At 33.6% G+C, this 24,718-nt stretch overlaps 4 protein-coding genes, 1 long non-coding RNA gene and 1 pseudogene across 5 annotated transcripts; 3 read left to right on the plus strand and 3 right to left on the minus strand.

Moving 5' to 3' along the window:
• Positions 1–1,370: 1,370 nt before the first annotated feature.
• On the minus strand, positions 1,371–4,247 carry LOC142234342 (uncharacterized). The gene is made up of 2 exons (XM_075305454.1): positions 4,007–4,247; positions 1,371–2,357 (listed from the first exon to the last, which is right to left on the minus strand). Exons 1-2 carry the CDS (start codon positions 4,153–4,155, stop codon positions 2,045–2,047), a joined length of 462 nt encoding a protein of 153 aa, XP_075161569.1. The 5' UTR covers positions 4,156–4,247; the 3' UTR covers positions 1,371–2,044.
• Positions 4,248–4,451: 204 nt separating this feature from the next.
• Positions 4,452–5,396, plus strand: LOC142235595 (uncharacterized). The gene is made up of 2 exons (XM_075306857.1): positions 4,452–4,605; positions 4,777–5,396. The coding sequence occupies exons 1-2, from the start codon at positions 4,452–4,454 to the stop codon at positions 5,394–5,396; spliced, it is 774 nt and encodes a 257-aa protein (XP_075162972.1).
• Positions 5,397–5,458: 62 nt separating this feature from the next.
• LOC142235596 (uncharacterized) lies at positions 5,459–8,198 on the plus strand. The gene is made up of 2 exons (XM_075306858.1): positions 5,459–8,030; positions 8,128–8,198. The coding sequence occupies exons 1-2, from the start codon at positions 5,459–5,461 to the stop codon at positions 8,196–8,198; spliced, it is 2,643 nt and encodes an 880-aa protein (XP_075162973.1).
• Positions 8,199–8,263: 65 nt separating this feature from the next.
• LOC142235597 (uncharacterized) lies at positions 8,264–9,322 on the minus strand. Its single transcript, XM_075306859.1, has 2 exons — positions 8,354–9,322; positions 8,264–8,287 (listed from the first exon to the last, which is right to left on the minus strand). The coding sequence occupies exons 1-2, from the start codon at positions 9,320–9,322 to the stop codon at positions 8,264–8,266; spliced, it is 993 nt and encodes a 330-aa protein (XP_075162974.1).
• An 8,270-nt stretch (positions 9,323–17,592) lies between these two features.
• The window catches only part of LOC142237274 (tyrosine-protein phosphatase 69D-like), a 212,886-nt pseudogene continuing 205,760 nt past the window's right edge, over positions 17,593–24,718 (minus strand).
• Positions 22,996–23,342, plus strand: LOC142236172 (uncharacterized). Its single transcript, XR_012721924.1, has 2 exons — positions 22,996–23,063; positions 23,155–23,342. It is a non-coding gene; the product is annotated as an uncharacterized LOC142236172 (long non-coding RNA).

The following is a 24,718-nucleotide window of genomic DNA, read 5'->3' on the forward strand; positions in this document are numbered from 1 at the left end:
TGATATGGTGAATGTGTTATATATATATATATATATATATATATATATATATATATATATATATATATATATATATATATATGTATATATATATATATATATATATATATATATATATATATATATATATATATATATATATATATATATATATATATATATATATATATATATATATATATATATATATATATATATATATATATATATATATATATATATATATATATATATATATATATATATATATATATATATATATATATTTATTAGACAACGGGCTTGGGAAAAACTCTCTCTGAAGAGGCACTTGTCGCTGGTGTCTCCAAAATTTTACAGCTTAACTTATATATAGATGGTATTCAGTTTATGCACATCCCACCATTTCACTGCATCGAATTCAGGATCCATTTTGTATTATTATTTTCGTATGATGATATTCCATATCTATATTACTTCTAAAACTAGAACTTTGGTCAACAAAATCAAGGAAAGCTTCATCTGAAGTAGTTAATGGCGATGACACTGGCGGTTCTTCTTCCCAATTAAATTCTAAGCTCTCTAGCGCTCGTTTACACCTATTAATAGTTTCTCAGATATATCAAACTGGAGAAGTTTGCTGGTTGGGGGAAATAAAAATTAAGCTATTTTATAAAACATTTGATATTTGTATCTACGACTTTTTCTAAATGCTTCAATAAAACTTCTTTAAATTGCTTTGTTTCAGTACTTGCGGATTCCTGAGATGTAACATAGCATTTATAATTTGCCAAATTCGAAGTGGTTTTGGATTGCACCTGTACACATTTAGACATAATCGACTAGCGACTATTCCTTCTACAACAACGCCATTATCGTCCTTAACCTGGCCAAAAATCTCCCATACTTTAGTTCTTCCTTTCTTCAAATTAACCGAAAATTTTCCGTTTAATATATTTTGTTTAATTCCTGAATATTGAGGGTCTGAATGATTGTATGTCTAAACTTATACTATTTGTTAGTATATTTATAACAATATAAAAAAAATAATCACATGGATTCTATATATAGAATAAACGGTCGTGATAAGGTGTCCGCAAATATAAATAGAAAATTTAACTAACCGAGATGCAAACCAAATCGGTTTTGCCAAAACCACCTAATGGGCCAATTATAATTTGTCCAAATTTTATTGTCGGTTCAGATTTATATATAACTCCTATAGTCCGCTTTTCCCAAATTTGGCCATAAAACTCTTATTTATAAACCAATCTTACTCAAATTGCGAATTCAGATATACGAACCGATCTTATTCACATCTGGGTGCTAATTACGGCATTCGATATCGATATCGCTCCGTGGTTGAAAAAGAATAGAATGAATAAAATCAATTTTTCTGTTGAAGTCGCCAAAATTTCATTCAGAGATCAAGACAATTTGTTAAATATACATACTGCTACATATTTATAAAAAGGTATAATATGAATGAATCATGAAATAACATCAAAGAGAATGATCTTTATCGTTTGTGCCAAGAATATGTAACATTTCGACATAGATACGTGAGCACATAACTACTTCTAGCAACGATATGAGAAATGAGATCAAAATATCTCTCTAAGCTCTCTCTGGTAATAACTGGATGATATTTATGTTTATAAGTTGGTGTAGATAGTGCTGTGATCGCTTTGATGAATGAATAGGAATAATGAATGAAATCGATAACTTAATACAGTAAAATAAAGGGCATATGAATGAAAAAATAAAGTTAAGATTATACAGTGGGCACATTCAGAATTTCAGATAGGGAATTTATGCTAAACTATGAAGTATATATTATGGAATAATTATAATAATAGACAATGAATGAATGAATGAGATACTATTGAAAGTTTTTAAATTGATATCATGGTACAGATGATGATGAATTTTAAGACGAAAGGTTATAAGTAAATATAATAAGGGTTGGCTGTTAAATATATTACACCAACATAATCCCCTCCAAGAACCACTGTTCTTCAAGTAATCCGTATGAATGTGGCATATCGTTGGGAGTGTTTTTGATTTAGTCAATCGACTGCGTTGTGCTCCGACTCACAGCGGTAGAAGAAGAGGCTCCATCATTCATTTGGTATTGTACAGGTGATTTGTTCTCATTGACCGGTAGTGCATCTGAAGGTAAAAAGCATATTTTAGTAATGGGCCTTTTTAAAACCTTACCTTTAGTTAAAACCGATACTACTCGTACACGTCCATCATTTCCTGGGTGTATATCCTGGATTCGTCCAAGCAACCATTGCGCCGGGCCACATCTTTCATCAGCAATAAGAACCAAATCTCCGATTTGGGCGTTTTGCTTTTCGGAAAGCCATTTTGGTCTGGATTGTAAGCGATTAAGGTATTCTAAGTACCATCTTTTCCAAAAATGTTGCTTCAAATTTTCAATTGCTTTCCAGCGCGACAGATGGTTGATATTGCGGTCTAATAACGTTTCCTCCGGTATTGTGGTAGTAGGTTCTCCTATGAGAAAGTGCCCAGGAGTGCCTCAAGGTCGGGCGGGTCTGAAGATAATGGGCATAGAGGTCGTGAGTTCAGGCAACTCTCAATCTGGCAAAGAGCAGTACAGAGTTCCTCAAAACTAAAAACCCGATCATGCATGGTCCTCTTCAAATGGTACTTCACAGATTTTACACCTGCTTCCCAAAGACCTCCGAAGTTAGGGGAAGCAGGTGGAATGAAGTGCCACTCAGTGCCAGATATAGCCAATGCCTGTTGAATGTCCTGTGGTAATGATCTGTTGCTCCTATTAAAAAGAACTTTCAGCTCCTTCGAAGCGCCTACAAAATTCGTTCCACAATCGGAATAAATGTCGGTGCAGCAACGTCTTCGTGAAACGAAGCGCCGAAAAGCGGCTAGAAAAGCTTCCGACGTCAGATTCGATACTGGTTCTAAATGTAAGGCCTTTGTAACCATACAAATGAACACACATATATAACCTTTTGAAATCACAGCCGACCTTAAAGAGGAATTCTTAATAGAAATGGGTCCAGCATAGTCGACTCCAAAATGTTTAAACGGACGTGTGGCATGCAAACGGACGGCTGGTAGATTACCCATTACCTGACCAGATGTCTTCGCAGAATACCTAAAGCAGCGAACACACTTGTGAATGACAGATTTCGCTAACTGATTGCCAGATAATATTCAGTATCTCCTGTTCACATAAGACATGGTTAAATTAAGGCCTCCATGCAATGTCTTTTCATAAGCGTCTAAAATTATGAGTTTTGATAGAGGGTTGGACTTCGCCAAAAGTATAGGATGTTTCACGAACCAGGCCGAAATCGTCAATAAAAGGCTTTAATTTCATAAGGGGTTTTTACCTTGCCTCATCACTTCGAATCAAATATCGAATATCATCAGAAAAATCAACTTCCTGTGACACCTTTGCAATTAACTGAGTAGTCCTTCTTAAAATAGATGCAGTCAATATACCAGTCTCCTTTTTCAGGAGATTGTGTGCATTATTGCAAAATAGTAAGCAAAATGATAACACTCTAATTAGAGTCGAGAACCTAGAAAACTTTGTGAGAAAATTAGGATATATCTTACTTGTAGATTGAGAGGACAAAGTCTTCCTTTCTTCTTCTGTAGTATGAAGATTAGAAATATTGTCCGGCCAAAACTGCGCTGGTTCCTTTAAGAAAGATGGTCCTTGCCACCAAAAATCACTTTCTATTAGTTGGTGAGGTAAAAGGCCCCTGGAGGCGCAATCAGCAGGATTCAGCGATGATGGGATATATCTCCACTGTGCGGGAGTGCTCAAACGCTGTATTTCTGCAACCCTGTTAGCAACATAAACCGTCACCGCGAGGGAGGCTTTCTTAAACAACTAAGAACGGTAAAGCTGTCACTCCAGAAAAAAACGTCAGAAATTTGAATACCAGAGAAAGAGAGATACTATCGACTGTTAAGCTGATCACACGCGTTTCTATTCGCTCCAAACAAAAACTACAAAAAGACTTACTTGAACCATTCTATACAGTCTGCTGTGTTTTCCTGGCTACAGATTTCCGAAGAGGAAGCCGTGATATTCATCGTGTGCAGGCCATCGTTGAAATAGTGGCAAGTTTTCGCATTTAAAATAATTATTATTATATCTTTGCAACTTTGCATCGTTGGAAAATTTCCTGGAATCTTAATATTTGTATGTTAACCGATTTATGTTTATTAATGGTAATAACAAACAACAGCTGATACGTTTGACAAATAAATATATGTTGAGTTTAAATACTCACCACGCAAAGTCACCACATTCACAATTTAATAATCAGCCTAAAGTTATACTTTAAATAACTGTAACAACATTTAACATAATTATCAATAATCGTCTATCCATTCACAAGCCATTCAGAATACTGATACCGTACACCGTTTACCTATACACTTATTAAATATAATAACATCCCAATATGAGTTGTGAAAAAGCGAATTGTACAGTAAAGAAAATTGAAGAACCATTTGTTACCTGTTGGTTGTGTCATTCATCATACCATGCAAAATGTGCTGAGTTGGCGGCTCGTACTGCCGACAATCTGCGTGAAGATAAAGGCTTACGATGGTGCTGTAAAAATTGCAAAATATACGACGTGGAATTTTATGCCTTCTTTAAAAATACCCGTGCAGAATTCGACCTAATTAATAAAGATCTCATTGCATTAACTGAGAAATATGCAAAATATAAAACAGTTTTTGAGAATGCATCATGTTTAGAAAAATTTCTGCAGTCTCCCATAGATTCATTACGAAAACGTAAAAAACCATCAAATCCTACAGATACGGAAACTACATCTAATCTTAATACCAATTCAAACATTAACATAACACCAATCCAGCACGTATTCAACGCAGAATTGGCCACAAATTTAGCTATGCCAATTCCACCACCTCAAACATCAAATCCATCAACGAGTAATCCAGCAAATTCCCAAAGTTCAAACTTAACTGTTCCTAATTCGTCTTTAATTACTATGACACCATCTATATCCAATAGGTTTCACACCCCTTTAACTTCTCCTTTGTCAAATATACCACCAAAACCATTACAAGTGGTGTCTTCCAAGAAAACTGTGTTTGCAGCTAAATTTGCTGCGGAAACAACTATCGAGGATATTGCCTATTATATTAAATCGAAGTTACAAACTGAAATCGAACTGAGCATTTTTAAATTCAAATATCGTGAAAGAAGAAACAAGGCATCGTTTAAGATCATTGTTCCTGAGGACATTTTTGATAGAGTGGTCAATCCAGAATTTTGGCCACCCAATGCTCTAATTAAGGAATACATATATAAAGAACCAGCACAAACTGATATTGTCTATTTACCAAAAAATTCAAACAATGTTCCAAAAAACTAATTGCTGCTTTCGATAACAAGATTTCTTTAGTATATCAAAATGTTAGAGGTTTAAACACTAAAATGTCAACTCTTTATTCAGACAGTTTTGGTTTCGATTTTCATATAATTGCATTTACTGAAACATGGCTTCAACCAAATGTTTATGATATGGAAATTTTATGTTCGAAATACAGAATATATAGACGCGATCGCGAAATTAATGAGAAGAAATCAGGTGGGGGAGTATTGGTAGCAGTGTCCGCTGAAATTCCTTCTGAACAGATTCAAATTCAAGATATAACTGGTATTGAGATAGTTATTGTCAAAGTTCTCTTGAAAAATATGTCATTATTGATTTCTTGTTCTTATATTCCACCTTCATCGAACGACGAAATTTATTCTCAACACGTTTCGGCTATTTCATCAGCATCTCAATCTTTATTATCGTCATCTGATACATTAATAGTTTTAGGCGATTTCAATCTCCCTTATGTCTCCTGGCTACACTCTTCTGAATCTGAGAGTTTAATTCCTGTAATCTCAAATAGTATTTCTAATAATTTTCTTCATTCATTACTTAATCTTGGCCTTTTTCAAATAAATGATATTTTCAATTCACACGGCAGATTACTTGATCTGGTGTTTGTTAATAGAACATTTAATATAAGTTTGGAATCCTGTCATGCTTTAACGCAACCTGAAGATCGTTATCACCCTACTATAATATTGCATCTTGCAGCCCCAAATCTCACACGATCTAGGTACACCAATTCGAACCGAGAGTATTGCTTTGCTAAGACGAATTATACTATACTAAATTCATTGCTTTCCGCCGTAAATTGGGACGATATTCTTGATTCTAATGATATTACCGAACTAGCATCCCGTTTTTACTCAATCCTACAGGATTGCATATCCAAATCAGTGCCTCGAATTATTATAAACGACAATTCTGGACCGCCATGGAATACCAGAGTTCTATCGAAGCTGAAGAATCAAAAGAACAAGATGTACAAAAGACTCAAAAAATCAGGTTCAGCTCTTGATTTTTCGACCTATTCGATAGCCCGTTCGAAATACAACATTGCGAATAAATTGGCTCATCAAGACTATTTAAATAGAATGAAAGATCAACTGAGAGTTGATCCTAAGTCTTTCTACAAATTTGTGAATTCAAAACGCCAATCTAGTGGCCTACCAACATATCTTAAATATAAGTCCTCAACTGCTGACAATGATGTAGACATTTCTAATATATTTGCAGATTTCTTTGCTACAACATATTCGGATAAGTGTTATGATGGTAACAACATCTATCCATACATGACTAGGAACTGTAACAGAATTGATATCTCTTACATAGATGAGAGCACCATTTTAAGTAATCTTAGAACTCTGAAATCTACATTTAATGCTGGCCCTGATGGTATTCCGTCCTGTATTCTGAAACAATGTGCCGATATACTTTCATATCCTCTTTCTTTACTGTTTAATAAGTCACTAAAGTCAGGAAATCTTCCTAATATATGGAAACAATCATATGTAATGCCTTTATTTAAATCGGGTAATCGAAACGACGCATGCAACTATCGAGGTATTTCGAATCTTTGTGCCATTCCGAAGTTGATGGAAAAGATCTTAACAAGTTCTATTTCCCATCAGATTTCTTCATTATTATCTGCGAATCAACATGGTTTTAGGAATAAACGATCGACCATAACCAACCTTTTGGAATTTACTTGTTTGGTTAATGATGCTTTTAGGGATCGCTTTCAAACAGATACAATATACACTGATTTCAGTAAAGCTTTCGACAAAGTCAATCATGCTCTCCTTTTACATAAGTTGGATATGATTGGCTTCAGCGATCCTTTATTGAGATGGTTTCATTCGTATTTAATTGGTCGGACACAATATGTTAAGTTCGGTAGTGCGACATCTAGACCTATCACTGTTACCTCGGGTGTTCCTCAGGGCAGCCACCTCGGACCTGTTTTATTTTGTCTATTCATCAATGACCTCCCATCAGTTGTAAAATTTTCTAATATTCTTATGTTTGCGGATGACGTAAAGATATTTCGTTCCTATAATAATCCCGACGAACGAAGGTATCTTCAGTTCGACCTTGATAACTTTTACGATTGGTGTGAGACAAATTTAATGGAATTAAATATCTCGAAATGTAAATTGATGCGCTTTTCGAGAAGAACTGTATTCGAGTCGAGTTATTCTATTAGGACTAACGAGCTGGAAGCAGTAGATTCTTTCAAGGATCTTGGATTGCTAATGGACCAGCGACTGAACTTTCGCCAACATGTGTCTATGGCCATCAGTAAGGCATTTGTTACTCTCGGATTCATGAAACGTTGGAGTAAAGAATTTAGAGATTACTCAATTACCAAGATACTTTACACTTCATTAGTACGAAGCAACCTTGAGTACGGTTCTATAATTTGGGATCCATATTATACAATCCACTCAAATAAGATTGAATCCGTCCAGAAGCAATTTCTTCTATTCTGCCTTCGACACAGAGGTTGGGATCGCCAGTCTTTACCATCGTATCAATTTCGCCTAAATCTTATAAAATTACCCTCACTGCAAAGTCGTAGAACTATGTTAAATATTTCTTTCATAATGAATATAATTCAAGGTGAAATTGATTCTGAGTTTCTTCTCAACAAACTGTCATTTAACATACCTGTTAGATGTAGCAGAAATTTTGAACCGCTAAAAATTCCGTATTATAGATCAGATTATGCAAACAACGATCCGTTACGAAGGTTATGCCTTCAGTTCAATAAATATTATGCCATTATAAATCTGTCTGAGCAACGAGTTGTTCTGAAGAGAAATATTATTTTACACTTAAACCAGTAGTTATCTTTATCTTTGTTTGTACATATTAGTCTGTAAGGATTTTGTATCTATAGACTTAATAAAAAAAAAAAAAAAAAAAAAAAAAGCGGGCAATACCTTTCGTGCTAGTTTTGCTGAAAGTGTGGCAGCACATAACTCGAGTCGTGGTATAGACACCGTTTTTATTGGTGAAACAATTGACGTTGCTTGCAATAAGTTTACTGACACACCAGATGAGGAAGTTACCTTAGCATATGAAACTGTTTCATATGCTAAATTCGAGGCATCGAAAAAGAAGTGCAGCTCCACCAAAGAATAATTAACCGTACCTATCCTCCTAGGAATTCTCAATTTGGAAAATTCGTGTAAACCTGACCGATAGGCAATCCACTTTTGTTCCAAGAAAGTAGGAAGTTTTTCATCCCAATTACCGCCGCGCTCCCATAATTCCTTAAATAGACTCTTAGCGAGCAATGTCGAAGGGGTTAACCATCCTAAAGGGTCATACAAACGAGCGGATTCGGATAGAATAGATCGCTTGGAAATCACGTCTCCAGTCCTAATGTTAACACTGAAGGAAAAAAAGTCTTCACAAGTGTTCCATTGAACGCCCAAAGTCTTAACAATATTGTCCTTATCAAAATCTAGCGTTACTGAAGAATCCCTATACTCCGTTGGTATCATTACTAATAGCTCCTTCGAGTTCGTTATCCATTTTCGAAGGTTAAAACCGCCTAACTTCAAAAATGAACACAAACCTCTATGAAGCGAAATGGCCTCATCAATAGTGTCGGCCCCAGAGAGTATGTCGTCAACGTATGAGTCACAAAGCACCACATTGGCCTCCAACGGGTATTCATTCCTAAAATCCGCCACCAACTGTCTCAGTACCCGAATCGCAAGATATGGTGCGCTTGTGGTACCATATGTCACCGTATTCAACTGAAAAATGCAAATTTCATGAGATGGACTAGGTCGCCATAGTATTTGCTGATATGGACGATGTTCATGACACACGTCAATTTGCAGGAACATCTTTTCGATATCTGCACTAAAGGCGTACCTATGCCGCCTCCATCTCGTCATTATCTGTGGCAGATCACTTTGTAATGGGGGCCAGAGAAAGTTCCTCATTTAGGGACTTATGATCATTCAAGTGACTGCTGCCGTCGAAAGCCACTATTAACATAGTCGTGGTGCTGTCCTCTTTAAATACACCGTGGTGGGGCAAAAAATAAGACTCCCTGCGAACGTCCTTCGGGTAAGTTCCAATTTTTGTCATATGACCCAATTACTCATATTCGGACATAAAACGAAAATATTCTGTGGCATACGAGGATCGCCTAGAAAATGATTTCTCTAAGTGCTGCAATCGTTTTAGCGCACCAAAAACATTATTATGAAGGCCTGGAAGACCCTTGCCATACAAAAGGGACCTAAACGGCAAGCTAACAATAAACCGATCTGACGAATGTCCCATTGTTCTCGTGAAGAAATCTTCGCACAACTGTTCCTCTTCGGTCAATTTCCTTTCCTCTAACACCTCTTCTGGCCCCAAAATGAGCGTAAAACAGTATCTAAATTCACGTGATTTACATGTAAAGCATTTGTTGGAGTTGTCGTTGGAAACCCTTAGAACACCCAACCAAAATGAGTGTTCTGAAAGAAAACACCGTTATGTATGAATGACTGCTGTGCTATTTTTATTCTAGAGATTATATCCGATCCGAGAATAATATCGACAGAATCACATTTGAAATAAAACGGGTCGGCTATGTTATCCGAATTCACATATTCATTAGGAAATGATATTCGGTGAGCAAAATTGGGTCTATAAGAAGAAATATTATTCAACACTAAAGCAGTGCACAATAGAACGGGGCAAGACCATAAATCTAGATCAATCGAGTATCTGGAAATATTCTCGTTATCCTCACCAACACCCAAAATTCTACAGTATGACCTATTCTTCTTTATGCCCAACAACTGTACCGCGGACTCGGAGATTAGGGTACCTTGGGATCCTGGATCCAATAAAGCACGTAGCGGGAATCGACCATGGTCCGTATTCACTTGCAACCGTATAGTGTATAGAAAGACGTTCGGATAAATATTCGTATTATGGGTGGAAAATTGTTGGCGGTCCAAAATTTCAATAGAAGCATTGGTGGGTACCTCAACATTCGACGTCTGCAAAAGATTTCTGACTTCATTGTGAAGTATTGTATGATGTCGTTCCCTGCAAGTGCTACATCGGAAAGAGGAGGGGCAATGCATATCAAGATGTCCAATTACCAAACAATTACGGCATATGCCTTTGGTCGACAAGAACTCATTCTTCGAGACCATGGGGAGAGCCATAAACTTATAAAATTTACCAAGGAAATCATTTTTCTGGCAAAAGTTGCACAGTGCCTGTCTGTTTCTAGAAGCGGTGGTAGAATTAACTGAGACCCTTTTGTTCCTATAGTTAAACTTTGAGTCCGGAAATCTGGTCTGACCATCACTCAATGACTCTAATGTGCGAAACGTAATTTCTAAGAAAGAAAACATTTCCTGCAGACTCGGTATATCCGTCGAAGATTTCAATGAATGTTCCCATTCCCTTCTAGTTGGCAAATCTAGTTTCTGACTGAGCAAGTGAATAAGAATAGGGTCCCAACTGCCAGTGTCAATGTCCATATTAGAATGTAAGGATAAACATTCCTTAGTAATGTCAAGTAAAGTCTTAATGCTCTGAAAGGAGCCATCGCACCTAGGGATGTTGAAAAGTCTGGATGTTAGTGTACCTACTATCATCCTTTTATTATGATATCTGGCCTCCAAAATTAACCATGCTGAGTCGTAGTTGGCTTCGGTCGCAGATATAGATCGAATCAGGCCGGAAGCTTCTCCTGAACGAGTTGATTTCAAATAAAAGAACTTCTGGACCTTCGTAACAGATGAATTGTTGTGCACAAGCGACAAATATATGTCCCTAAAGGGCACCCATTCCATGTAGTCACCACTGAAATTTGGAAGGGAGATCTTAGGAAGCTTTGCCTCTGCGTATCTGCGCGACTATGAGAAACAGCAAATGTGCTGCTAAAGGGGGAGTTCATTGAAGAATTTTGTGGTACATAGTCCATGAGCTTACCTTTGAACACAAAATACAGATCAGAAAATTCGAAAAAAAAACACTTGTCTGCTACATATGGCACATGTACAATATCCAAATCCGACTCTCGAATAACCCTTAAAATCTCATAATTTTGGTATTTAAATTGTTGGTATAAATCGTCCAATTCCTGGGCGACACTATTTACATAACCAACACTTTTCTAATGATCTTTCTTGGATAGAAATCGGGCATGGAGCTCCCGGACTACCTACCTCCCGTACTATGTTCATTATATATAAATTTACTACCAATTAACAACAATTCGAACTAAAACTAATATATTTACTATTCCTATATGGCGAAAACAATGTAAAAAAACAAGTGAAAATGTTTTACGATTGCAATTTACCAGTCGAAAAAATTGTCGATCAAAAAAACTCGATATCGACTCCCGTGATCCGAAAAATTTAGATTTCGAGCAAAAGTTCTCGATATCGAACGCAGTAATTAGCACCCAGATGTGAATAAGATCGGTTCGTATATGTGAATTCGCAATTTGAGTAAGATTGGTTTATAAATAAGAGTTTTATGGCCAAATTTGGGAAAAGCGGACTATAGGAGTTATATATAAATCTGAACCGACAATAAAATTTGGACAAATTATAATTGGCCCATTAGGTGGTTTTGGCAAAACCGATTTGGTTTGCATCTCGGTTAGTTAAATTTTCTATTTATATTTGCGGACACCTTATCACGACCGTTTATTCTATATATAGAATCCATGTGATTATTTTTTTAATATTGTTATAAATATACTAACAAATAGTATAAGTTTAGACATACAATCATTCAGACCCTCAATATTCAGGAATTAAACAAAATATATTAAACGGAAAATTTTCGGTTAATTTGAAGAAAGGAAGAAGTAAAGTATGGGAGATTTTTGGCCAGGTTAAGGACGATAATGGCGTTGTTGTAGAAGGAATAGTCGCTAGTCGATTATGTCTAAATGTGTACAGTTGCAATCCAAAACCACTTCGAATTTGGCAAATTATAAATGCTATGTTACATCTCAGGAATCCGCAAGTACTGAAACAAAGCAATTTGAAGAAGTTTTATTGAAGCATTTAGAAAAAATCGTAGATACAAATATCAAAATGTTTTATAAAATAGCTTAATTTTTATTTCCCCCAACCAGCAAACTTCTCCAGTTTGATATATCTGAGAAACTATTAATAGGTGTAAACGAGCGCTAGAGAGCTCAGAATTTAATTGGGAAGAAGAACCGCCAGTGTCATCGCCATTAACTACTTCAGATGAAGCTTTCCTTGATTTTGTTGACCAAAGTTACTTACTCAAATTGCGAATTCAGATATACGAACCGATCTTATTCACATCTGGGTGCTAATTACTGCATTCGATATCGAGAACTTTTGCTCGAAATCTAAATTTTTCGGATCACGGGAGTCGATATCGAGTTTTTTTGATCGACAATTTTTTCGATTGGTAAATTGCAATCGTAAAACATTTTCACTTGTTTTTTTACATTGTTTTCGCCATATAGGAATAGTAAATATATTAGTTTTAGTTCGAATTGTTGTTAATTGGTAGTAAATTTATATATAATGAACATTTTTTGAATATTTAGGACTAATGCAACACCAATAAACGTTAAACAAAAATTGGTCATAGTCGAGTTCGGGAGCGAGCGTCCTAGCTTGGCAAAGAACCATATATAAAGTGCACATGCTAGATCGATATCCAAGAGATTGTGATCAACCAATTACCGTACCATTTCATGACAACATAACGCTTCTGGACCACCTGGTAAGAATAGAGAATGATAAAGGCTACCACTGGCAAAAAGTTTTAAGACGGCAGACAATTGTAAAGCAATAGAATGTCACCAAAAATTATTTTCAATTTGAACACCTCCTTCGTCAGCCGAAATTGAGTCTCCAAAGGTGACTTTCTAACAGTGCCCACCATTTCGAACTCATGTACTTACACCCCAATAACAATGTGCACTTTTATTCCTTATTTGTCGCCGAATTATTTTATATTCATCTCATCCTCCAATTAGGAAGGAATTCGGAGGAATGTAAAAAGACATATGGGTCTATAAGATATAATGCATTACAATTTACTTTTTACTTTGAAATCTTCAAAAACATGTGTTTTTCTACATTCTGTTTCGTTTTTTGCTGTTGGCAATGCTAGAGAAATTGCATCAAATTTCGATCGAATGCCGTGATCCAAACTTTTAATCGTATCGACAATTTTTTCGATACGATTATGAATTCGATATCGAATGCAGTGATTAGCCCCCTGGATATAGCTCCCAAATAAATATTTTACCCGTTTTTCACAAATTTAGCTATATTTGCCAAACTAATTGAACGATCTCCTATTCTATTTCTTCTAATTTGAATCTTAACTTTGTGCTATTCCACGGAAGTATCATAGAATATGAAATTTATACAACAGAAACAACTATTTTTAAAATCCATGTGATATTTTATATATAAACGAGCGACAAATAAAAGTACAAAAATAATATAAGCTTACGAAATTATTTGCAAAATCTAAAATAACTAAAAAGAAAAAAGCATCAATTCAATAAGTTTTCCTTCTTTAAAATAACATGGTAAACTTGTACCACCTTTAATACAAAAAAAACTTACGTGCGGGGAATCCATGGCTTACAAACTTTCCTTGCACACACACACAGTTGAATAACTACGCACCAACTTCTCCACTATTTAATTTTTTTGTTTTCAGCTCTGTTCAAAGAAGTTGAAAGCATAACAACATGTTGGAAGCACTTTAGAACATGCGCACAGGTTCTACAATGCTTGCAACCTTAATGCTTGGTTTCGAATAGAACTTTCAAAACATCGTTCGTTTGCAACCAAGTATGCGTGGGTTATGTTCTGATATTTGTTTATTTGATGATGTTAGAACGTTTTGAAATTTGAAAATTCAGATATGCTTGTGCAGACCTTTAATGGGTACTGACTTTGTAGCTGGTATATGTGTGTATGCGTGTTTTAGTGTAAAGGTGTGTGTATTGGTTCTCAGCGCCAAATGTCTGTCCACCAATATGTTGTGTGGCTGAATAAACTTTACCGTAGTAACGGTTCCAAAAATTTCCGGAATGTTCTTTTTTATTAATTGTTTTTGTTATTTATTGCCGTACCGAACCGTTTTTTTATTTTTTCAAATTTTGTTAATATATAAATTTTTGATATTTGATTTCGTTTTTTATGTTGTGTTTTGTTTATTGATCTTGCCGAACCACACAATGGTTTTGAATTGGTATGAATTTATTTTTTAATGTTCCACTTACACACTTTGCACTTTGATTTTTTGCACTTTAGATGTTTTCAAACAAATTTTATTTTCTAGGTTAAAAATTTCACAAAAGTACACTGTCCAATTTTAATTTTTAACACAATCCGTGTTTTTTTTTCGTTTTTAATGCCAATAGAAAAGAATTTAGTTCTATTTCAAATTCACGTTTAGGTTTTATTGAATAATGCAAATTAATGTTCATCTTTTATAACAATGCGGTTTTATCGTCAATGGTTTTTATCGGTATGATCGATTAGATCAACATGAATTGAAGTCAAGTTGCATCAAACGTCACTGCAATCGTCATTGCTGTCATTATTCAGCAAATGGACAACAACAAGTGCAGTGAGACAATGTAGTGGCCACTCACACACTCATCGATATGTCAATCAGCAAACCGCTATGTACAGTGTTATGCGCCTTACAGACTATACGTTTTTCCGGACGGAATGTCTGTGTTTGTAAAGAATCTTTCAGTGTGTCCAATCCAAAAACAATGGAAGATGAAGACGGGAAAATGGGCGACGTCATACCAAAAGTTGCATTTACGGTGTTCGATACATACACGTTCGTTCATTTTTAATTTGCAATATTTTTTGTTAAAAACTCACAAATGATGTTAAATTTTGTGTAAATAATAATGAGAAACATTTGACCGATTTTTCTACGTCATTCCCTGATATAAATTTCTTTTTATTCTTAGTTTAATTTGTGGAACAAAAAATCATAAACGACACGTTTGCATCGAACACCGTCAATGGTTTGATACCCTCTGCTGCCATTTTCCCATCTTCATCTTCCATTGTTTTTGGTCCAATCGATATGACTTGTCGGCGATGACTAAAGGGCACCTTATACGGTCGGATAAACCCTGCGACACAACACGTTGCGGCGACAAATCCGATAGTATAAAGTCGTGTTCGGCTGTCGCGGGGACGTGTTGGCATAAAATCAAAACAACTTTGTTTTTTTCTGTTTGGGAGGTACAAATCATTGAGTGTAAGGGGATGTTCGACAAACATTATCAAAGACAAATTTATTTTTACATTAAAAACAGGCATTTCTGCAATGAAATTAATGATGGATCGCCAATTCTGTTTGAAAATTAAAGAAATATATAAATCTAAATCAGTATTGTGGCAAAAACGTGGAAAATTCCATTTCCAATCAATGGAAAACCAGGCGACAAGTATTTTGAAATTCATAAAGTAATTTGTAATATATTAAATGTGGATTACTTCAGGAATCATTGTTTTGACACATATACCAGGATTTTCTTCCATTTTTTCAGTAAAAAATGGTTTCACCCATAAATCTTCATACAACTTCATTGTTTGTTTATGCTTCTTCTTATTGATTCATGTAGTCATCACATTTGTTCGTGCAGTGTAAGGGCAAAACTTGAACGAACACACAACAAATAGACGAACCTCTGTCGGAGTGTTTATCCGACCGTCTAAGGTCCGCTTAAGTAATCGGTAAATGTGTTATCGATCCCATAAACATGCAGCAGTATCGATTTTGTCTTCGGACTTAACTTGTAATGTGGCCAATATATGGGATATGTTCGACACGACAACTGTCGTCCGGATAAACTTATATGCCCATATTCATAATAATTTACTGACAGTTTATCGAACTAATTTGTATGGTAATAGTAGGTTTAAAGTTTACGTTGACTTTTATGAATATGGGGGATAGTCTGCAAGGCGCATTAGGCAACTTTATAATAATAATAATTACACCACTGACTAAATTTTTAGCACAACGCTGAACACATACAAATGTTGTACTGCGCAAAAAGATAACATTTTTGCGCAGTACAGACAATTTTTTTTAACAAATTATGAAAATATATATACTTGAAGCGGAATATTCTTGGGAGTATATGTTACAGAGGCGATGGTTTTTGAGGATGTGAGTACCGTATTGATGTTTTAAAAGTGTAAATCTTATTTTCATTCCTAGTTTCATTAAAAGGAGGGACGTTATGGATGCGTTGGAAGAATCACGTTCTTCAAGTAGCTTTTTATGTCGTATCTTTTATTTCAAACGGGTGCGCCCTATATTAATTGAAATTTTATTGTCATTAATTAATTATTTCGAGATCTTCAAGTAACAACCGTGAAAGAAGAGATCACAAATCGCGCAAAGAAGCACAACGAAAGACTTTTATAAACTTTTATAATACTTTTATAAGATTATCTGCCTAAACTACTAGTTAGTCACTTCTTAATTAAGAGACTAGTTGTAGTATTATATAAGCATAGCATGTATTGTAAAATTTGCTTAAATAAAAAAAAAATTATTTAATTGAATCAATCAAATAGTTGATAGATTTTTGACGCAAAATTAATTAAAATTTTAATAGATTCAATTAAAAACAAAATTGTGTTGGGTTTCAATCAAATTGGGTGATTGATACTATAATGGTCGTGATTGAAGACATTTCAATTAAAAAATGATTGAATCCACGATTTTTCATGACTGACATCAAATCAATTTTTGTTTGTGTCTATAGGTTTTCTTCGCTGGGAAGACTCAGTGCAATAATTTGGTTTTACATAAGTATATGTGTGTGTAGGTTCTGATTTTTTTACTCCCAAAAATTCAGATTTTTTCGAAATTAGTTCAGTTAGATATAAGCTGATGTACCAAAGCGTAAACAAAAATTGGATGGCATCACCTTTGAAGTGTTGCTTTGGACTTTATATATGGTAAGCTTTCTATAATAAAGGAAACTTGGGGAAAATTGATTTTAGTTAGGCTTGCTTATTTTTATAAATTTAGTTGTAAAATTTGGTACATTAAACGGACGAATTTGAATACTATACTACTTTAGGTGAGACTTTAGGCCCGTTAACCAATTTCAAAGAAGAAGAAGAAAAAAAGAAGCGAGGTGTAAATTAAGAGACTCATGTAATAAATACAATTTATTTCTGTATAAAACTTTTTTATTCGTTATACATATAAAATGTTATTCTTAATGTCCTTTGGTTATCTGCTTAACATATTATACTACCACTTGTACAATACTATTCAAAGTATTTTTAAACTTACAAATTGAACGCGAGATTTTTTACAAAATGAATGGATGTAATAAAATATAATTTCTGTGTGTATACTTGATTTATGGCTTCATATAAATAATAAACATCAGCAACTTGACAACATTCACTCGGAAGATAGTTTATGAAGATCGGCGTAGTTGACTATTGCGCGGTATAGGAACTCGTATTGTGCCTGCAAGTGCGAAAATGTTTGATTTAGAAATAAATTTGGTGAACTTAGACTAATAATACTTACATATGTGTCAATTAGCCTTGGTCTTTGAGATCTTATTTTTCTAGCGGTTGTACATATATCAACATACTTTTCTGCACGGAGTTGTTGCACTAGAATGCACATGGCCACGAATATAGAACTGCGATCTGTCCCTAAGCTGAAAATAGTGTACAAAAAGATATAATTCAATATTTTATATTATATGTTTACGTCATAGGAAAACACTTTTCTAAAATTTCTAACAAAAATCATTAGCGTACCTAGACAATTTTCCTAGGGGGGGCTATAGCCCCCCTAGCTAAAACTTTATAGACTGAACTTATAGGTTCAACTAATGTTTTATTTCATAAAATTGAATAAAAAAATAGACATCAAAATAACTCGACAATCAATTTATAATAAAGCAACTAAAAGTACCCTACGGGAAATTGGTGCAAATTGCCACTGACGGACCTACCACAGAACTGGTACCTGTGCTCCAGTTAGTTGCAATTTTCACATTTAGTGAAATAAAATGATCAGAATAACCTTTTGTTCGACATTTTCAAAAGTTTATTTTTTTTCATTTCGGGTTCGATTAGGAGCCCAAATTGAAACAGATTTCTCAGAGTTTGTCCGAGACTGGTTCATGAGGACCTGTTTATGGGTTGCTCCTGCTAAATTGTCCCAGGACGTGTCCTTTGGGATGAGTCCAAGACGCGTCCTAAAATGTAAGTTTACTCCGTCAATGACAAACCCTTCCATACGTTTTGATCAGAACTGGGACTGGTCCATACACACCAGGGACTAGTCCTGTACCAGTTGGGAGTTGTTCCAAAGGCACAACTTTAAAAGCACTTCCAAAAATGTCTTCACAAAGAAGTTAACTATTTTAACTACACATTGTTTTTACGATATAAACGATAAAAAAAAAAACAAACATTTATTTATTGCAATTCCAAAAAGTCACTTGTTGCCCAAAATATTTCAATATTTCATAATAGGCAAATATATTATATGGGAAGAGACAATTACGTTGAGCATTATATATGAGCCGCTATTCTCACGGATAAATGTAAGATAATAATTTACAGTTGATGTAGATAGGAATTTGGTTGGTATGTCATGCGTAATATAGTCGAACTTATATACGAGACCAGAAAATTACTTCATTTTACAGAAAATATATCAGAATACAAGAAAATGGGAAGGAAAAAGCAGTGGTTTTGAAATTTATTCATTTTAAAGATTATAGGTGCATATCATTTGCAATTGTTTTGTTGAGCGACATCGAAAACACAAAATGCAGCTACACTATCTCAAACAATTGTCCGTATAGCAAACTTTTAAAAATATATTTTGTCATATCTCAGAAACTATCCGTACAGTTTAAACAGAAAATTGTCCGTACAGTTTAAAAACGTGAAATATACAACACTCACAAGTAACGGTATTTAAAATTTGTGACTCCAACGTTAATTACGGTTCTTGCCAATTCCTATTACGTCGTGTTTTTGATGGAATATCGAATTTTAATCCAAAATGAGTGCAAACAAATCAAAACATACAAAAATACCAACTGCCATAAAAGAAATAGTTATTAAAATGCATAATGAGGGCAAAAGTTTACGAGAAATCGCTGAGGAAGTGAGTAGACCTCGATCTTCCGTACAGCAAATGGTGAAGAATGATCCAAAAACAAGTGCAGTGCAAATCGCAGAAAACATGGAAAATTATGAAAAAATTACTGTTAGTTCCCAAACTATTCGGAATTTTCTCCATAACCACCAATATATGGCCCGTGTACCCCGCAAGAAACCCTTCATTTCAAAGAAGAACGTGAAGCTACGTTTGGAATATGCCCTGAAATATGTTAATAAGCCAGACGACTTCTGGAAAACAGTTATATTTACAGGCGAGAGTAAATTTAATATTTTTGGGTCAGATGGCAGACGATTTGTGTGACGGAAACAAAATACAGCGCTTCAGTCAAAAAAATTTAAAAGCAACTGTGAGGCATGGTGGTGGCTGTGTAATGGTGTGGGGAGCGATGGCGGCAGGAGGTACAGGAAATCGTACATTTATTGAAACCACAATGGACAAACTTCAATATTTAAATATTTTAAAAGGAAACTTAAGAGCAAGTGCTACGAAATTGGGTATAGAAAAAAGAGTATCGGTTTCTTCATGACAATGATCCAAAGCACACTGCTATGATTGTAAGAGAATGGTTACGGAACAATGTGAAAGAAGTGATTCCACATCCTCCCCAGAGTCCAGATCTTAACCCCATAAAACATCTATGGGGAGTTTTAGAGAAAAAAATTCGACAACGTACAATAACAAATAAACAAATGTTGAAGGATGTCATCCTAGAGGAATGGAGAAATATTGAACAGAGACTACAAGTACACTTGCTTTATCAATGAAATCCCGTTTAAAGGAAGTAATTGCGGCAAAGGGACATCATACTAGATATTAAAACAGCTCCTATATAATTTAATTTAAAGCTGTACGGACAAATTTTTGAGTTTATATTTTTATTTTTAACATTAAGTTGTTTTATTAAATAAAAATAAATACTTTTTTAACTTTTTGAAGTGGAAATTATTTAAACAAATTTAAGAACTATAAACTACAACTTATTTGAAACGGATCGGACATATAGTTTTGGAGATACAACGAAAAATAGCTTTAACAGTTTGGTGCACGGACAATTGTTTGAGATAGTGTATGTATTAATTCTTTAATTACATTTCTTGCATTTATGATCCAGTTAGGGGTTTTTCCGCGGATTTTTTCCATTTCCGGGAAAAGCGGAAAATTTTTTTGAATTTCCCGGGATCTCGAGATCCCGGTCAAAGGGAAACTTTCTTCAATGTGGCATATATTTAGACATTTTAAAAAATTAGAAATCGCTACGGTTATAAGACGCTAATCTCTTATATCAGCTATAAATCGTACTAAAATAAGCAATATTTTGTAATAGCAAAATACAAAAGCTTTTACTATACACCATCATATTTGAGATTAACTAAAGTTGCCATTTTAATATTTCATAAACACCTCCTTGCAATAATTATGAAAATATTTCTCCTATAATATATATAGGAGAATACAATTTCCAAAGCAACTTAAATTTTTTATTAAATTATTTCATTTATTTTTGTTTTGTTAGTGTTAGTTTGTACTTAAATCATATTTGTTGTTTTGATCCCAGCTTAAACACCATTGCGTTGACTAAACTACAAGAGTAGCTTAACCAACAAAGGAAAAGAATGTTTGTCAAATTTATTTCCCAAAATACTCGAAAATACCAATTCCAAAGGGCTACAACAACAACAACAACCAATTATCAGTACAAATTCTGGCAGTTCACCAAACCCAAAGTGAACCACACTTAAAACTTCCGAAAAAAAAGTTTATGATACACAGAAAAAAAGTGTCTGGTAAATTTAAGCAGATTTTTACAATAATTTATTACAAGAATTTTCCAGAATTTTAGTTCATTTTTCGTATCTTCAACGAAAATTAACTACTCGAAAGGAAATTTTACAAATTTTAAGTAGTAATCGTTTAGTTCATAGCCTACAAAATACTATGGAAATTTCCTTAAAAATTTTCTTAACTGGTAGTTAAAAATTCTTTCGTCATACTATAAAACTACTTATGAAATGTAAAATACTTTCTAAATAATAAGTATAATTTACTATAAAGAGTTTTTGTATGAGAAAATATGTTTTTACGAAAATTGAACTTGAAAGCGGATAGCAATTTCTTACTGGCAATTGCTATAGTTAATATTAGTTGGTACAATATTTCTCAATGAAATATTTTTAGTTCACATGTGATTAAATTTATAGACATTTTCGTCAAAAATGGGTAGATATCATTTCATGAAGTTTTTGCTAATTTTAAGTTAAACGTTTCATTGTTCTTATACTGATATGCATTTAAGAGTATTGTTTTTAGAGTAAAGGGGATATAAAGGTATGGAATATTTTGGTTTTTTGAGACATATATTGGTGTTTGTATATTAAAACTTTTAAAAGAAAGTTATTAATATTTTAGCGGTGAGATGTACGATGGCGAAGTGATGATCGGTAGCTTAAAAAAAGTTATTAAGAATGTTCAATATTTAGGAGAAAATGCTGAAATGGAAAGTATATTGAAATTGTTTTATCTAATTTAATTTTTATTATTCAATGTAAAAAATAAATATTCAATTTCAGAGTAACTCCAGATGAATTTGGAAACTTGTTTGTTACACCTCAGCATATAGTTTAATCATAAATAGGTAAGTGTTCTTTTTTCAATGTGGTTTTCTTTTAAAAAATAATATTCTTTATGTATATTATTATTTGCTAATTATTATTATTATTATTATTATTTTACCAGTTTCATGTTTTTCTTTGTTGTAAAAAAATATTTAATTTAAGAGCAACCCCAGATGGATTCGGGCAAATTTTTATATTTCTCCTCAGCGTATAATTTAATAGAGAAGTGGTAAGTTTTCTGTTACAAATTGGCTTTCTTTTCACTAGAATATTTACGTTTTTATGACCGTTTTATTATCAAAATTACAGGTTTTTAATACCTTATTTTAGTATTACTTTAATCGAATATTTTTGGAAACCAATTTAATATTTTTAATGTAAAAAACAAATATTTAATTTCAGAATAACAATTTGGAAACATTTTTATGAATTGGTAAGCTTTCTTTAACATTCTTTTAACCAAAATATTTAATTTTTTATGCATATTATTTCTTTAATTAGATTTTTTGGAAACCAATTTAATGTTTTTTATTTAATGTAAAAAATAAATATTTAATTTCCGAGTAACCCCAAATGAATTTCGATAACTTTTTAACCTCAGCGTACAATGTAATAGAGAATTTGTAAGTTTTATATTAAAACTTTGGCTTTCTTTTAACAAGAATATTTATTGTATTTTTGTCCTTCACATCGATACCAACACAATTTTATGAGTTAATATATTACTTAATTCATTATTTCTCTAATTGTTTCAGGTACAAACTTTATGAGGTTCGTTTATCTAAGAAAAGTTGAATTCCTTACACCATTTAATAAAATGCCCCCAAATATGGTAAGTTACAAGCTAATTTAAAGAGCTAAAAAATTATATTTTATTACATGTTCATTTTTAACAATTTTCATTATTCCTACCATTTTTTCAGCAAGATATGTGAAAAATATACTTACAATGAATAAAAAACTAAGGAAAAGTCAAAACGTCCAAAAAGCGAGTTAAAATAAACTACTTTCTTGTTCCACGTGGTCATAATTTTTATTCACAAAAACATTGTATTAAGAACTTTCATCATAAGTTGTTATAATAAAGTACTTTTGCTTAAAGAAAGTTTAATTTGATTGTAAAATTTTCATAATAGTAAAACGGTTTGTTGTTCCTTTTATTATTTAATTTCTCTGTACTGTGGAATGATTGATTTAAAAATAGTTTAGTCGTCGACATGTTAAAGAGACTGTTAACCAATTTTTATTATCGGGTTTCCCAAAAAATAAGCAAGTAAACCAAAATAATACTGACTTTTTAACTTGGTAGGGGTATATAAATCTTATGGTGTTGTAAAAATGAACTCTCTTAAATTTTAGTTAAACATTGTATATAGATTATAACATTGTATATAGATTAACTAAAATTTAAGAGAATTATATTTGTTATTTCGATCTCAGCTTAAAAACCATTGCGTTGACTAAACTACAGGAGTAGCTTAACCAACAGAGGAAAAGAATCTTCGTCAAATTTATTTGTACAAAGCCCTATAGACGCAAGATGGTTGGATGGACGCACGTTTCGGAATTATCACATTCCTCATAAGCATCCTCTACATGCAGCAAACCTATCAACCAATTATCAGAACAAATTCTGGTAGTTCACCAAACCCAAAGTGAACCACACTTGAACCTTCCGAAAAAAGGTTTATGATAGTGGGCTTTTGCCGAAATAAACTTTAAAATCATCGATTTGAGGGGTTATTTTGAGCGTGCTGATGAGGAATGTGGTAATTCCGAAACGTGCGTCCATCCAACCATCTTACAGTCTATTGGGCTTTGCCCAAATAAATTTGACAAACATTCTTTCCTCTGTTGGTTAAGCTACTCTTGTAGTTTAGTCAACGCAATGGTTTTTAAGCTCATATGTGTGAATGCAAACATATATAAATTTACAAATTTCGACTAAACATACATATGTTGTGATATTTTATTCAAAGCGATAGAGAGAGTATAAAGAAAGAAATAGAGATGGAAACCGAGAGAGTTGACGAAAGATATCAACATTACAAAGCGAGAGAATCAAAAGAGAAAAATTTCTGTGAAACCGCTTGTATGTTGTTTCGGAAAACTGTTTTTTGATAAGGCCAAAAATTTGATATGCTTAAGTCTAAATATTATTTAATTTGAATAAAGATAATAGACATTCGGAACCAAGAGAATAGACATTTGAAAACCAACCAGCATATGTTTTCGCCTGAGAGCAGCATTTTATGTATGTGTGGACATGTGTTTTGTTTATCATTTTGGCATTATGGGCACAATTTTTTTCTTGGTTCGTTAAAAGAAATCAGGGGTCTTCATAAAAATAACGAAAGGGTACTATACTCTTTTTAGAGTTGGGACAGTAAAATGAAATAAGGAGGAAATAGTGAAAAATTACACAGTAAAATCTATAAAAACAAAGTTTAGTTCCTCTTTATTAATAAGTAGTCCACGAGGAGTTGA

The sequence above is a fragment of the Haematobia irritans genome, chromosome 4, assembly GCF_050003625.1.
Source record: "Haematobia irritans isolate KBUSLIRL chromosome 4, ASM5000362v1, whole genome shotgun sequence".
Classification (NCBI taxonomy): Eukaryota; Metazoa; Arthropoda; class Insecta; order Diptera; family Muscidae; genus Haematobia; species Haematobia irritans.

Coding starts and splice junctions, on each gene's coding strand:
- LOC142234342 (XM_075305454.1), bottom strand. CDS start 4,155: ATGCAAAGTTGCAAAGATATAATAATAATTATTTTAAATGCGAAAACT. Junction 2,358..4,006: donor GACTGTATAGAATGGTTCAA/GTAAGTCTTTTT, acceptor CTTACAATCCAG/ACCAAAATGGCTTTCCGAAA.
- LOC142235595 (XM_075306857.1), top strand. CDS start 4,452: ATGAGTTGTGAAAAAGCGAATTGTACAGTAAAGAAAATTGAAGAACCA. Junction 4,606..4,776: donor TAAAGGCTTACGATGGTGCT/GTAAAAATTGCA, acceptor AGTCTCCCATAG/ATTCATTACGAAAACGTAAA.
- LOC142235596 (XM_075306858.1), top strand. CDS start 5,459: ATGTCAACTCTTTATTCAGACAGTTTTGGTTTCGATTTTCATATAATT. Junction 8,031..8,127: donor CATAATGAATATAATTCAAG/GTGAAATTGATT, acceptor TCCGTATTATAG/ATCAGATTATGCAAACAACG.
- LOC142235597 (XM_075306859.1), bottom strand. CDS start 9,322: ATGACGAGATGGAGGCGGCATAGGTACGCCTTTAGTGCAGATATCGAA. Junction 8,288..8,353: donor CAGCAAAACTAGCACGAAAG/GTATTGCCCGCT, acceptor AAATCCTTACAG/ACTAATATGTACAAACAAAG.